General features: G+C 42.2%; 1 protein-coding gene across 2 annotated transcripts; it reads left to right on the forward strand.

The window, feature by feature from the left end:
- The first annotated feature begins 745 nt into the window (after positions 1–745).
- LOC118359859 (calcium-independent phospholipase A2-gamma-like) lies at positions 746–15142 on the forward strand. 2 transcript variants are annotated; one of them, XM_035738711.2, is made up of 9 exons: positions 746–931; positions 5409–7084; positions 7302–7451; positions 12403–12560; positions 12686–12780; positions 12902–13073; positions 13203–13260; positions 13357–13551; positions 13838–15142. In XM_035738711.2, the coding sequence occupies exons 2-9, from the start codon at positions 5510–5512 to the stop codon at positions 14294–14296; spliced, it is 2862 nt and encodes a 953-aa protein (XP_035594604.1). In that variant the 5' UTR covers positions 746–931; positions 5409–5509; the 3' UTR covers positions 14297–15142. The 2 variants fall into 2 exon arrangements, with proteins under 2 accessions (XP_035594604.1, XP_035594605.1); XM_035738712.2 differs by having other exon boundaries at positions 770–931; positions 5409–5586.
- The last annotated feature ends 251 nt before the right edge of the window (positions 15143–15393 follow it).

The following is a 15393-nucleotide window of genomic DNA, read 5'->3' on the forward strand; positions in this document are numbered from 1 at the left end:
GGTAGCATTCCCCTGATCTGTGCCTAGACACAATCCTGTCTCGGAGCTCTAAGGACAATTCCTTCGACATCATGGCTTGGTTTTTGCTCTGACATGCACTGTCAACTTTGGAACCTCATATAGTCAGGTGTGTGTGCCTTTCCTAATAATTTCCAATTAATTAAATTTGCCACAGGTGGATTCCAATCAAGTTGTAGAAATATCTCAAGGATGATCAAGATGCACCTGAGCTCAGTTTTGAGTCTCATAGCAAAGGGTCTGAATACTTATGAAAATAAGGTATTTCTGTTTTTCATACATTTGCAAAAACTGTTTTCACTTTGTCATTAGAATAAGGCTGTAACGTAACAAAAAGTGAAGGGGTCTGAATACTTTCTGAATGCACTGTACATAGCAAATATTTGGAATGTAAATGTTAATGCTAGTGAAATAGGAACTATGCACTGTACATTTTTCAGTTCTGAGAAGCTCTGCATACTGTCTATATTATGTTAGTTCTGAGAAGCATAACAAAACATCACTTGACACCCACATCTGTCTGAAATATGTACTGGCTAGAATGGAAGTTGTGCCTTTCTCAACTCACTCTGAAATCCCTATCGCACCGTCTCTTTATTTAGACATCTACTCCATGTACTTCACAGCCTGCAGTCAGTCTGTGGTAACAGCAGATGACCTTAAGCAGAGGGATCTGCGGTCTTAAAGAGGATTGGTCAGTCAGAGGGCTGCTATGCCCAACCCTCCGCTCAGACCAGCCAATAGTATACAGACCCTACAGGAAGGTAGGATGAGATTAAGTATCAAAACAGAAACAGTGTCGGTTCCTTTGAAAGGTTTGCCCTGCAGGACATCTAATAAGAAACTGTTTCAGGATAGAGATCAAAACATTAAAGGAAGAAAGCGGAGGATAACAGGAGAAGAGTTGCCCCAGGTAAATGTTTAATCTATTCCTGCCTCATATTCATCAGAATCTACTGGATGTTGTCTCAAGGTTATGGTGAACATTGTCTAACCATGCAGTACCTGACTGGACAAATCTGTGCATTTGACCTTCCTTGGTGCAAGTTGACAGTATTTCTATAAATAGCAAGTTGCTATTTTCAATTAAATTGTGCTCCTTTTTTATGCACCACAACTATGTTGCATTTAGGAGGGACACGTCCACGTGTAGAGACACAGTCATATCTTGTTTTTTGGGGCGCAATGAGGTAAAAACTATCCTCTGCTTCTCAGATTTCTGTCACATTAAAGGGATACCTCCGCTAAGTTCTTTCCTGGGTCCTAATAGTTGACTTAGTAGAAAGTGTTTTATTAATACATGTCCCAGTATTCAGATTGACATTGGTGTCATGTTACAGTTACGAGGGAAGAGTGGGACAGCATGTCTATTTTGTCAGAGGTGTTTATAAAATATGACCAGGACCACACACATACACACACAATGTATCAAAACAACCCCCCTCCCCACTAGTTGTTATTGTGTCAGGTAAAGATATATCTCCTTGCCAGCTGCCGTATTGTAGTGATGTGGTAGGGACATTGATATGCCATACTGATGAGGGCACATGGTTGCAGAACAGGATGTTTTTTGACCTCATGTTGTCATTTAAGGGAAGACAATGTTGATTATTTGAATGGCAGATGTCTTCCAAATGTTATGTTCTTTAGCTTGTTTACAAATAAAGGCTCCACCTCAACACAGACATTTGACATTGTTTCCAGGTCAGATTGAGATGGATTTTGATTTGTTTAGAATAGTCAGCCAGCTACTCTTGATTGTTTATGGGAAACAGACCTGCTGGGCAGAAAATAGTTATATTTTGGTAGCCAAATATAGTTTATATACAGTAGTTTAAACTAAAAGGCAACTATTTTCTTTTGATATTCAATTACAGGTTGCAGAAAAACAAATGATATTTGAAGGTATTTGAATATATGGAAGTTATTTAAAAACAACACATATTTATTTGAAGGCTGACAAATATTTGATGAAGAACCAAAAACTACAACCGTTGAATTAGTGTAAAAATATGACCATAACAACATGGTTTGAAGGGCTCTTAGAGTTTAATCTTAATATAGAGTATAGTCTAGAATTAAATACATGAGGTACATATATTTTCATAATAAGTGAGACATAAGTTAATACAGTAACACTTGACACCAGCCATACTTGGTGTAATAGCATTCAAGTAATGTTCCAAAATATTTTTTCTCAAGGAATTGTTTTAATCTATGTACTACTACTACTACTACTACTACTACCACTACTACTACTATACTGTATCGGATAAAGACAGACATCCCTTTTATTAAAGGTAGATCATTCAAGTGATGTTGACCATGTAAAAAAAAAAGTGTAGTAACTGAAACGTTCCTGTCCCATAGGACTTTGGAAATGTCTTTATAATTGCATAATAATGGAGTTATTACATACATGGAATAAGGAACCGTCAAAGTCTCAGCTCATTGCTAGGCAATTCAAATGCTATGTCCAAAATATTATGTAACAACATGCTAATAAACTGTTGCTCCAAAAATAATGACAGTTTTATTACAGGCACAATAACTTTGAACGTTGTCTTGCTGAGAATGCTAACTGTTACAATACGGCTATTAAGTGTTGAAAGGAAAACTGCTTTCTTTAATCAAATACAAGGTAGGTTGAGAATCATGTTAGTTTGTATGCTGAGTAAACTATCCCTTTAAAAACGGTGTTTGAAACAAGAACAGTTATCTGTTCAAAATATATTCGGGAGAATGGACATGTACAAAATGTTCAGATAGAAATGTATTGTGTAGATCAAATTAGTTTTTTTCCGAAATGTTGTTGAGTTAGCTTTTATTGCTTTCATTGTTTAAAGAACTTTGAAAGAGATGGGATGGATTTGTTCAATGACAGACATGAATTTGTTTGAAATCTATCACTTGATGGTTGCAAAACGCCATCTGCCTCACTCTCAGAAATAAGTAGTACTGCTAGGAGGTTTTACACAGTCAAATGTGACAAATAACTTTTTTTTAAAATAAAGAACTGTACAAATGATACATTTTGTGACATCAATATTTTTTAAATACAAAAATGAATCAATGCAGTAATGTCAGATTGTATGTAAAATATTTACATTGACATTTTAGTGATTTAGCAGATGCTCTTATCAAGAGCAAGTTACAGTCAGTGCATTAATCTTAAAATAGTTAGGTGAGACAATCACATATCAAAGTGAAATTTACATGATACGAACATTCCATTTCAGCCAAACAGTGGATATGTAACGTTTTGCAACAAAACTCATTTTAATACATCTAAAATCTATAAATTAAGAATCTTAAAGAATCTGAAAACAGTAATATTTTACACACACACAAAAATACTGAAATATAGATTTGTGTAACGAAACTCTTCAAATATATCTGTCAGATTGGAATAGTATAGAATATTGTGTCCTCTATTCATTATATTTCTATCTTCAACATGCAGTACACATTCAGCCCTGCCATTAGTTGAATGCAAACAATCCAACAGTTTAAGAAAAGCAATCACTTCCTGAGATCTGTATTCAAATCATTTTTTAAAAAAGTAATTGCTTTCTGAGATCTGTATTCAAATAGTTTACAGAAGTAGCTACTCTCTGAGATCTGTATTCAAATAGTTTACAGACGTAGCTACTCTCTGAGATCTGTATTCAAATAGTTTACAGAAGTAGCTACTCTCTGAGATCTGTATTCAAATAGTTTACAGAAGTAGCTACTCTCTGAGATCTGTATTCAAATAGTTTACAGACGTAGCTACTCTCTGAGATCTGTATTCAAATAGTTTACAGAAGTAGCTACTCTCTGAGATCTGTATTCAAATAGTTTACAGACGTAGCTACTCTGAGATCTGTATTCAAATAGTTTACAGAAGTAGCTACTCTCTGAGATCTGTATTCAAATAGTTTACAGACGTAGCTACTCTCTGAGATCTGTATTCAAATAGTTTACAGACGTAGCTACTCTCTGAGATCTGTATTCAAATAGTTTACAGACGTAGCTACTCTCTGAGATCTGTATTCAAATAGTTTACAGACGTAGCTACTCTCTGAGATCTGTATTCAAATAGTTTACAGACGTAGCTACTCTGAGATCTGTATTCAAATAGTTTACAGACGTAGCTACTCTCTGAGATCTGTATTCAAATAGTTTACAGAAGTAGCTACTCTCTGAGATCTGTATTCAAATAGTTTACAGAAGTAGCTACTCTCTGAGATCTGTATTCAAATAGTTTACAGAAGTAGCTACTCTCTGAGATCTGTATTCAAATAGTTTACAGAAGTAGCTTCTCTCTGAGATCTGTATTCAAATAGTTTACAGAAGTAGCTACTCTCTGAGATCTGTATTCAAATAGTTTACAGACGTAGCTACTCTGAGATCTGTATTCAAATAGTTCACAGAAGTAGCTACTCTCTGAGATCTGTATTCAAATAGTTTACAGACGTAGCTACTCTGAGATCTGTATTCAAATAGTTTACAGACGTAGCTACTCTGAGATCTGTATTCAAATAGTTTACAGACGTAGCTACTCTGAGATCTGTATTCAAATAGTTTACAGAAGTAGCTACTCTCTGAGATCTGTATTCAAATAGTTTACAGACGTAGCTACTCTCTGAGATCTGTATTCAAATAGTTTACAGACGTAGCTACTCTGAGATCTGTATTCAAATAGTTTACAGACGTAGCTACTCTCTGAGATCTGTATTCAAATAGTTTACAGACGTAGCTACTCTCTGAGATCTGTATTCAAATAGTTTACAGAAGTAGCTACTCTCTGAGATCTGTATTCAAATAGTTTACAGACGTAGCTACTCTGAGATCTGTATTCAAATAGTTTACAGAAGTAGCTACTCTCTGAGATCTGTATTCAAATAGTTTACAGAAGTAGCTACTCTCTGAGATCTGTATTCAAATAGTTTACAGAAGTAGCTACTCTCTGAGATCTGTATTCAAATAGTTTACAGAAGTAGCTACTCTCTGAGATCTGTATTCAAATAGTTTACAGACGTAGCTACTCTCTGAGATCTGTATTCAAATAGTTTACAGAAGTAGCTACTCTCTGAGATCTGTATTCAAATAGTTTACAGACGTAGCTACTCTCTGAGATCTGTATTCAAATAGTTTACAGAAGTAGCTACTCTCTGAGATCTGTATTCAGATCATTTTAAAAGAAGTTGCTTTCTGAGATCTGTATTCAAATAGTTTACAGAAGTAGTACTTTTTGGGGATCTGTTATTCAAATAGTTGTAGTTACCTCAAAAGTAATTATTTGTTGCCCTGGGAAAATAGTTTCTTTCCAGAAAGCATAGTTAAAACTAGAGTTATCCCAGTTATGGTGGAAGCACCTGCTTACCTCTCCCTCTTGTATTTTACAGGGACCAAATGATTCTGATATCTAAGCCTAAGCCAATACAGGCCCAGCTCCTAGCCCACTGTTGGTTGTCTTTGTCCCCAGTCAACTACATCCAAGCTAAAGATGGGTCGGTTCCTCAACATAAACCTGTGTGTGAGTCACCTGGGAGGGAGGACGTTAAGACTGTTCTGCAAGCTCAGGTACCTCATAACTATCCTTAGAACCTTCCCTCACCTGGCCAAGACACCCCTAGCCTTGGACTTCCATAGCTGCTCCTCTCCCCTGCCTCCCAGCTTTGCCAGGAAAGGAGCCCCCAAGAGCTTGAGGTTCAAACACATGAGCTTGACCACTGAGTACCTCCTTGAGGGTGGTACCAGAGGGGTGAGATACTCCCAGGCGGCCCGTGTCTACTCAACCTCTAGTAGGGATGTGTTGAAGGCTGAGGCCCCCATCGGGGTCCTTCATGAGGACAGCTTTCAGGAGGACAGCCAGACATCCTTTCAGTTGTGCATGCTTTGTCTGGGTGATTCTTTTAATCGCCTCTCCAGACACATCAATATTTACTTCAAGAGAAAGGATGTGATCCAGCTGTCCTCTGTTGCTGGGAATGTGGGGTTTGTTGTCACAACTCAGGAGAGTCTGGGAAGCAGGCCACAGAGGCGTAGTCAAAGTAACAGGGCAGCCAGGGAGGACAGTGAGACAACATCACAGCAGCCTTTGGAAAATGAAAACGATCTTGAGACGTCAGACAGCCATAAAGAGACAAGCTCCGCCCCCCATCGATATGGTGGACTGCAGTTATTTCACATCAGTTCCATTGCCTCCAGGTTTGGGGAAAGTTTCAGTTATGTTGCTCATCACATAAACTCATCACATGAACACCTAAAGTCAGTGTTCACCAAAGGTTCGGCACAGGACGTCCTAGGTTCGACTCTGGAAGAGTCTCTGGAGGATCTGGCTTCAAGCAGAGTGTCAACCGGGAGGATGAGGAGGAGGAAAACACTAAAAATCAGTTACATTGAAAGTGTAAAGGAAACTGAAACGGCTAATTTAAAGACTAGTGCAGCTGTAGCTCAGACCACAGCCATTCAGAAACCAGCCATTGAACGTGCTGATATCTCCAACAACTGGGAGGGAGAGGCAGACGGCTACCTTCACTTTGCCCAGCACGTCAACAGATACTTTGGAGCCAAAACCATTACAGACGAAACTGAACTACCACCACCTCAAACAGAACATCTGGTTGCGGACCACATGCCAAACAGCAGGACGTATCAACAGCAGTGTTCTAAATCTTCTACCTCCAGACATGAACAATCAGCCACAGGGCTAAAGCAGGAAGATCCACCCATTCGTCCCAAATCCCTTTTCCACATCAGTAACATCACAACCAGTTTCGGTGAGAACTATGCATACATGGCTAATTACGTCAACAGCTATTTCAAAGGCAGCTATGATGCCGTGGAGGAGGAGGAGTTAGAAAGAGGTCCCATCGAGGAATGCAGGGGAGAATGGGAGATGGAGTATGGATCCGTTAGGGTCCCGAAACCACAGCCTGCTGTATCTTTCATGGAGTGCCTTCTCAATCCCAGTAGTGCCATCCCCAGCCTCCTGGGGAGGTATCTGGGGGGCTCCTGGGCTCAGAGCAACCAGGCCCATCCTGCCTCTATGCTCAGTGAGGCCACACTTAGAAGAATGGTGAGTCATCTTCAACACAACCAGGAAATGCTAATTATCTGTGTGCTTGCTTCTGCTTTTAGATGAATTTACATCAACCAGGTTAACATTAACATGTTTTTTCTATTGTAGAACCAGATACTGAAATATTGATATTACCACATTTTACCTGATTGAATTTAAAACTAACAGAGACCATATCATCCTTTAGCTCTCAATGTGATCATTCCTTCCTCAGGTGATGGGCAGGAGACAGGCAGAGGAGATGACCCGTGCTTTGGTGTCCAGTCTACAACAGGCCTTCTCTCCTGAGGCCATCACCGAAGTTGTCGATGAGCTAAACACACACCTTATCCGACACCCAGGATGCAAAGCAGTGGTCTGGCAGGTTTGTACCTCATTGAATGTCTTTACAAGACTACGTACTTTAAGAGTTTGCTGATCATTAGGCTGATCATTAGGCTGTGGAGAAGCTGATCATTAGGCTGTGGAGAGGCTGATCATTAGGCCGTGGAGAGGCTAATCATTAGGCCGTGGAGAGGCTGATCGTTAGGCCGTGGAGAGGCTAATCATTAGGCCGTGGAGAGGCTGATCGTTAGGCCGTGGAGAGGCTGATCGTTAGGCTGTGGAGAGGCTGATCATTAGGCCGTGGAGAGGCTAATCATTAGGCCGTGGAGAGGCTGATCGTTAGGCCGTGGAGAGGCTGATCGTTAGGCCGTGGAGAGGCTGATCGTTAGGCCGTGGAGAGGCTGATCGCTAGGCCGTGGAGAGACTGATCGTTAGGCCGTCGAGAGACTGATCGTTAGGCCGTGGAGAGGCTAATCATTAGGCTGTGGAGAGGCTGATCGTTAGGCCGTGGAGAGGCTGATCGTTAGGCCGTGGAGAGACTGATCGCTAGGCCGTGGAGAGACTGATCGTTAGGCCGTGGAGAGACTGATCGTTAGGCCGTGGAGAGGCTGATCGTTGGGCCATGGAGAGGCTGATCGTTAGGCCGTGGAGAGGCTGATCATTAGGCCGTGGAGAGGCTGATCGTTAGGCCGTGGAGAGGCTGATCGTTAGGCCGTGGAGAGGCTGATCGTTAGGCCTTGGAGAGACTGATCGTTAGGCCGTGGAGAGGCTGATCGTTAGGCCGTGGAGAGGCTGATCGTTAGGCCTTGGAGAGACTGATCGTTAGGCCGTGGAGAGGCTGATCGTTAGGGTTGTGGGTTGTGCATAGGGTTGTGACTGTAATTGATAACCATGTAACTTACAGTTATGGATGAAGACGGCCATGAAAATAAAATAACCAGTAAAACCATTTAAATAAGTCTACATTCATTTTTGATTTATTTGTATTAAAGTTTGTCAATATGAAAATAAAGTTATCTAATAGCGGCAGTGTTTAGTAATGATTATAAGCAATAGTTTTTCTAACTTTGTCTACATCTCCTCCTCTTTCCAACTGTCGTTTGATGCTCTTTTATACAATTCACGTTTTCATTGCCTGCTAGTGAATAAATAAATCGGTCTTCTTTTAAAACAGGTTGGATGTGTCTGACTATTCATCATTAGACTGTGGACAGACTGATCATTAGGCTGTGGAGAGGCTGATCATTAGGCTGTGGAGAGACTGATCATTAGGCTGTGGAGAGACTGATCATTAGGCTGTGGAGAGACTGATCATTAGGCTGTGGACAGACTGATCATTAGGCTGTGGAGAGGCTGATCATTAGGCTGTGGAGAGACTGATCATTAGGCTGTGGACAGACTGATCATTAGGCTGTGGAGAGGCTGATCATTAGGCTGTGGAGAGGCTGATCATTAGGCTGTGGAGAGGCTGATCATTAGGCTGTGGAGAGGCTGATCATTAGGCTGTGGAGAGGCTGATCATTAGGCTGTGAAGAGGCTGATCATTAGGCTGTGGAGAGACTGATCATTAGGCTGTGGAGAGGCTGATCATTAGGCTGTGGAGAGGCTGATCATTAGGCTGTGGAGAGGCTGATCATTAGGCCGTGGACAGACTGGTCATTAGGCTGTGAAGAGGCTGATCATTAGGCTGTGGAGAGGCTGATCATTAGGCTGTGGAGAGACTGATCATTAGGCTGTGGACAGACTGATCATTAGGCTGTGAAGAGGCTGATCATTAGGCTGTGAAGAGGCTGATCATTAGGCTGTGGACAGACTGATCATTAGGCTGTGAAGAGGCTGATCATTAGGCTGTGAAGAGGCTGATCATTAGGCTGTGGAGAGGCTGATCATTAGGCTACGGACAGACTGATCTTTAGGCCGTGGACAGACTGATCTTTAGGCTACGGACAGACTGATCTTTAGGCTGTGGAGAGGCTGATCATTAGGCCGTGGACAAACTGATTATTAGGCCGTGGACAGACTGATCATTAGGCTATGGACAGACTGATCATTAGGCTATGGACAGACTGATCTTTAGGCTGTGGAGAAGCTGATCTTTAGGCCGTGGACAGACTGATCTTTAGGCTACGGACAGACTGATCTTTAGGCTGTGGAGAGGCTGATCATTAGGCTACGGACAGACTGGTCATTAGGCTATGGACAGACTGATCTTTAGGCTACGGACAGACTGATCTTTAGGCTACGGACAGACTGATCTTTAGGCTACGGACAGACTGATCTTTAGGCTGTGGAGAGGCTGATCATTAGGCCGTGGACAGACTGATCTTTAGGCTATGGACAGACTGATCTTTAGGCTACGGACAGACTGATCTTTAGGCTACGGACAGACTGATCTTTAGGCTACGGACAGACTGATCTTTAGGCTACGGACAGACTGATCTTTAGGCTACGGACAGACTGATCTTTAGACTACGGACAGACTGATCTTTAGGCTACGGACAGACTGATCTTTAGGCTACGGACAGACTGATCTTTAGGCTACGGACAGACTGATCTTTAGGCTACGGACAGACTGATCTTTAGGCTACGGACAGACTGATCTTTAGGCTACGGACAGACTGATCTTTAGGCTACGGACAGACTGATCTTTAGGCTACGGACAGACTGATCTTAAGGCTACGGACAGACTGATCTTTAGACTACGGACAGACTGATCTTTAGACTACGGACAGACTGATCTTTAGGCTACGGACAGACTGATCTTTAGGCTACGGACAGACTGATCTTTAGGCTACGGACAGACTGATCTTTAGGCTACGGACAGACTGATCTTTAGAATACGGACAGACTGATCTTTAGGCTACGGACAGACTGATCTTTAGGCTACGGACAGACTGATCTTTAGGCTACGGACAGACTGATCTTAAGGCTACGGACAGACTGATCTTAAGGCTATGGACAGACTGATCTTTAGGCTACGGACAGACTGATCTTTAGGCTACGGACAGACTGATCTTTAGGCTACGGACAGACTGATCTTTAGGCTACGGACAGACTGATCTTAAGGCTACGGACAGACTGATCTTTAGGCTACGGACAGACTGATCTTTAGGCTACGGACAGACTGATCTTTAGACTACGGACAGACTGATCTTTAGACTACGGACAGACTGATCTTTAGGCTACGGACAGACTGATCTTAAGGCTACGGACAGACTGATCTTTAGACTACGGACAGACTGATCTTTAGACTACGGACAGACTGATCTTTAGACTACGGACAGACTGATCTTTAGGCTACGGACAGACTGATCTTAAGGCTACGGACAGACTGATCTTTAGGCTACGGACAGACTGATCTTTAGACTACGGACAGACTGATCTTTAGACTACGGACAGACTGATCTTTAGGCTACGGACAGACTGATCTTTAGGCTACGGACAGACTGATCTTTAGACTACGGACAGACTGATCTTTAGGCTACGGACAGACTGATCTTTAGACTACGGACAGACTGATCTTTAGGCTACGGACAGACTGATCTTAAGGCTACGGACAGACTGATCTTTAGACTACGGACAGACTGATCTTTAGGCTACGGACAGACTGATCTTAAGGCTACGGACAGACTGATCTTTAGACTACGGACAGACTGATCTTTAGGCTACGGACAGACTGATCTTAAGGCTACGGACAGACTGATCTTTAGACTACGGACAGACTGATCTTTAGGCTACGGACAGACTGATCTTTAGACTACGGACAGACTGATCTTAAGGCTACGGACAGACTGATCTTTAGACTACGGACAGACTGATCTTTAGACTACGGACAGACTGATCTTTAGACTACGGACAGACTGATCTTAAGGCTACGGACAGACTGATCTTAAGGCTACGGACAGACTGATCTTTAGACTACGGACAGACTGATCTTAAGGCATTAGGGCCGGCTATGAAGAGGTTGCCTGCATGTTCTTCTATTTTCTAATGGTTGTCAATTTCATCTTCATATCCTGTATCACAGCTGCCTCTATCTCCCCTTTAAAACTTTCCTCGCCAATTTATATTATAGACTACATTGACTAAGCATCATCCTATAATGTAGACATTTTTTTTTAATCCTACAGAATGGATATTTAATACTTTTTTAAATACATTTTTGGGAAAGGACAATTGTTATTTGCTTATGTGTCTGAGTGAGATGCTGTCCGTTGATTGATGGATTCTTTTAGGTCGGTGGGTTGGTGTGCGTGTATGAGTTCACAAATTCTTTATGTCCATTCAGAAATGTTCCTAAAATAGGCCTTCATCTCTTTAATCAGGAAAAAAACCTGTCTTGTTGCAGTGGTGACATTTGTGCGGAGAATAACAGCAGGTGGCAGTTTTGCGTTTCCTTTCTTATTAAATGTTGTGCAACTGAATGAAACTTAGCCAAGCTCCTTTCATGATTCATCGAACTGTATCGGATGCATAGCCTATATCTTCATATTTTCAATAGTATATTCTTTTTCCAGTAGTATATGATTTTTCGTTCATTACTGTGTCCTCTCTAGCCACTTTGAACAACATTTTGCCACAGAGAATGACCGCAGCAGCATTGGTGACGTTATACGAATTGTTCGGAGAAGTGGATGGAAAAAGGCATCAGACTTGGTGTGAATGGCTTAGTGGCTTTAGTGCGTCAAAATCGAAATCTGGATTTTCTTTCTCAGAATTCCTCTCCAATCTGACATTGTATCCGAGACTAATATTTAGACCTAATAACAACTTGAATACTAATAATGAAATGCTACTGATAGTAACATAGTGTAATGGTAATAGTGAAGTTGCAGAGACAAGCCACGTGCCCCCCCACCCTCCCCACCCCCGTCACAACCCAGAGAAACATAATTCAAGAAGATTATAGATGATGATGCCTATGTTGTGATTTTTATCAGTCATGTACTACTTCAATCATCTCTAATCAAATAATATGCCTTTCATTCCAGGAGAAAGCTGCTGTTCAGCTCTTAAGACAGCGGCGTAGCCATAGAGAAGACCAGGAACTTCAGTGTGTCATTAGGGAAACCTTGGCTCTGATTGGCTATGTGGATCCAGTCAAAGGTCGTGGAATCCGAGTGCTCTCAATCGATGGTGGTGGCACAAGGTACTGATCCTTCTCCTCATGGTTAACCTACTGAAGTATTACAATGAACTGTAACTGTTATAAAGGCGTACAAGCACATTTTTCTCTTGAATCACTTTTCTGTTTTCTCCCCTGTCTCTTTTCAGAGGGGTGGTGCCACTGCAGGTCCTCAAGCAGCTGGAAGCGGAAACAGGCAAGCAGGTTCACCAGCTGTTTGACTACATCTGTGGAGTGAGCACAGGTAAGACAAACCCTGACTCACCTACACATTGAGGACTCAACACCTGAGCTTGAATCATTTAACCATTGTCATGCAACTAATTTGTCCTTTCCTGTCTGTTTGTCCTTCTTTTGTGTGACAGGGGCAGTGTTGGCCTTCATGCTTGGCCTGGCCCGTTTCTCTCTAGAGGAGTGTGCAGATATGTACCGTCGTTTTGGCTCGGATGTGTTCCGTCAGAACCCCTTGGTGGGCACAGTGAAGATGGGCTGGAGTCACTCCTACTACAGCACCGAGACCTGGGAGATGATACTGAGGTATGACAGTTTTTACTGTTCAGTCAACCGTGCTTGAATCATAATGAAGAATTCCTGAATTCTTAAAATGTCAAACCATGGTTCTGCTCTCATCTGTGTACTGTTTGTATTTCATGGGACCTTCTACAGAGAGAAGATGGGCGACCAAGTTCTGATTAAAACAGCCAGGGATGAGTTGAGCCCCAAGGTAATGTCACTACTCACTCCACCCTTTTTTGTGTTACCTGTTCTTACATTTATATGGTGAAAATTGACCATGGTGTTTTTCTAAATGGTTGTTCAGGTGTCAGCGGTGAGCGCCGTGGTGAACTGGGGGACCAGTCCCAAAGCCTTTATCTTCAGGAACTACAATCACAGCCCAGGCCGTCTCAGCCGCTACGCAGGGGGGTCTGGGTACCAGATGTGGCAGGCGGTGAGAGCGTCGTCCGCTGCCCCGGGATACTTCCAGGAATTCCCCTTACACAGTGACATCCATCAGGTAAGACTTTATTGGCTTCTTCTCTCTGTTTCTGATAGCCTATGCTGACTGAGACTGTGGTTCTATAGAGGTGAAATCAGCTATAAAAGCACTGCACAGATCAAGCTAATGCCCATACACTTTCTGTTGTTTGAGAGGGGTGTGGAATTCAGGATCCTTGATAGGAAAGATATGTGCAAAACTGTAATGTTTTTTCATTCAGAGTGAGATGCCCCATGTACAATGAAATTCACTGCATACCATGCGTACCAACAAATCCTGACTCAAAATGTATGTCCCTTTGTAGGATGGTGGCCTCATTCTAAACAACCCTTGTGCCCTCGCCGTCCACGAGAGCCGTCTCCTGTGGCCCAACCAGCCTTACCAGTGTGTCCTGTCGCTCGGCACCGGTCGCTATGACAATGCTAAGCGGAGCCCGGGCACCTCCACCAGCCTGCGTGCCAAGATCAACCACCTGATCTGCAGTGCCACCGACACCGAGGGGGTCCACACCCTCCTGGACGACTTGTTGGCCCCAAACGTCTACTTTAGGTTCAACCCCATGCTGAGTGCCGAGGTATCCCTGGATGAGAGCAGCGTCAGGGCCATGGAGCAGCTGCAGGCTGACACCCAGGTCTACCTGGACAGGAACAAGCCCAAGATGGCCAGGCTGTGTAAGGTGCTGGGGCAGGAGCGCACTGCGCTGAGCCACACCAAGGACTGGGTCAGTGAGAGAGCCTGGGAGGTGCAGCAGAGCTGGGTTTGAGGGTCCTAGGTCACAGGTCACAGGTTAGGTTTTATTACTCAGTGCCTGTAGTTTTACCCTGTTTTTATTTTTAAAACGTTTTAGCAAACTCTTCCTTCCTCCCAAATGCTCACATACACCTTTCTGTTTAAATGACTGTGTAAGTACGTGTTTCTATATATGAACACCAAAATGAGGAAATGCATAGTTGGAGCTCTGTTACTCCATGCAAAGGGCTCTGTCTGTCATGCATTTATGGATGCAAAATCAAAACTGCATAGTCATTTATATATATATTCAGTACTGTATATGTATTGGTATGAATGAGGATGCACTTAAGTGTATTTGCACTTTCAGACCTGGGTTCTAATACTATTTAGGGTATTTCAATTACTTTTAAAGACATGTGGAAGTAAGTATTTCATTTTTTGTAAAAACTAATTTAAGACAAGTAGTTGAATATTGGAATTTATTTGGAAATACACTTGGAAAGTATTTGAAAATACTCCCATTCATTTACCTGAGGTATTTGAAAATACTTTAAAGCAGAAGGATATTTATATGGAATAATTTGAAAAATAATTCCAATAGAAGTAGTTGATTCCGGCCACGTTATTTGAAAATACTAAAATGCACAGAAAATAAGTATTTAAATCACATGTATTTGAACCCAGGTCTAGCACTGACCGTATATTGAAGATGTATGCACTGAGGGAATTCGTGTAGCTGCTAGTGATATGTGTTATCTCATATTATTACAAAACATTTGTTAATGTTAAACCTATTTATATATTTTTAAAAACACATTATTATTGAAAAATGATATGCTGTGTTTTGTAAGATGCCTCTTAAAAGCTCTGAAGTGTACAGCAAACTTGTCCCTCACATAATTGTGAAATATCTGATGATGTGCTCAGCTGAGGCCTTTACATTCAAGTTGTAACATATCTATCTTCTCAGACCCAGTAATTCCCCACCCAGATTTGGATTGGTGATGTAACAATTGAGCAATTAAAAAGCAGCTTGTGGTATTGACTTTGTACTGCTGGAGTTTGAGGGGTTAATGGCAGCCTGCCTGCGTCTAGAGGCTGTACCCACCCTGGTCAGTCACTATAAAG

The sequence above is a fragment of the Oncorhynchus keta genome, chromosome 27 (assembly GCF_023373465.1).
Source record: "Oncorhynchus keta strain PuntledgeMale-10-30-2019 chromosome 27, Oket_V2, whole genome shotgun sequence".
Lineage (NCBI taxonomy): Eukaryota > Metazoa > Chordata > Actinopteri > Salmoniformes > Salmonidae > Oncorhynchus > Oncorhynchus keta.

What these genes read in the sequence shown, in the direction of transcription:
- LOC118359859 (XM_035738711.2), top strand. Translation starts at nt 5,510, where the DNA reads ATGGGTCGGTTCCTCAACATAAACCTGTGTGTGAGTCACCTGGGAGGG. An exon ending in CATCTGTGGAGTGAGCACAG is followed by an intron (nt 12,781 to 12,901) that starts GTAAGACAAACC and finishes TTTGTGTGACAG; the next exon opens with GGGCAGTGTTGGCCTTCATG. An exon ending in TACACAGTGACATCCATCAG is followed by an intron (nt 13,552 to 13,837) that starts GTAAGACTTTAT and finishes GTCCCTTTGTAG; the next exon opens with GATGGTGGCCTCATTCTAAA.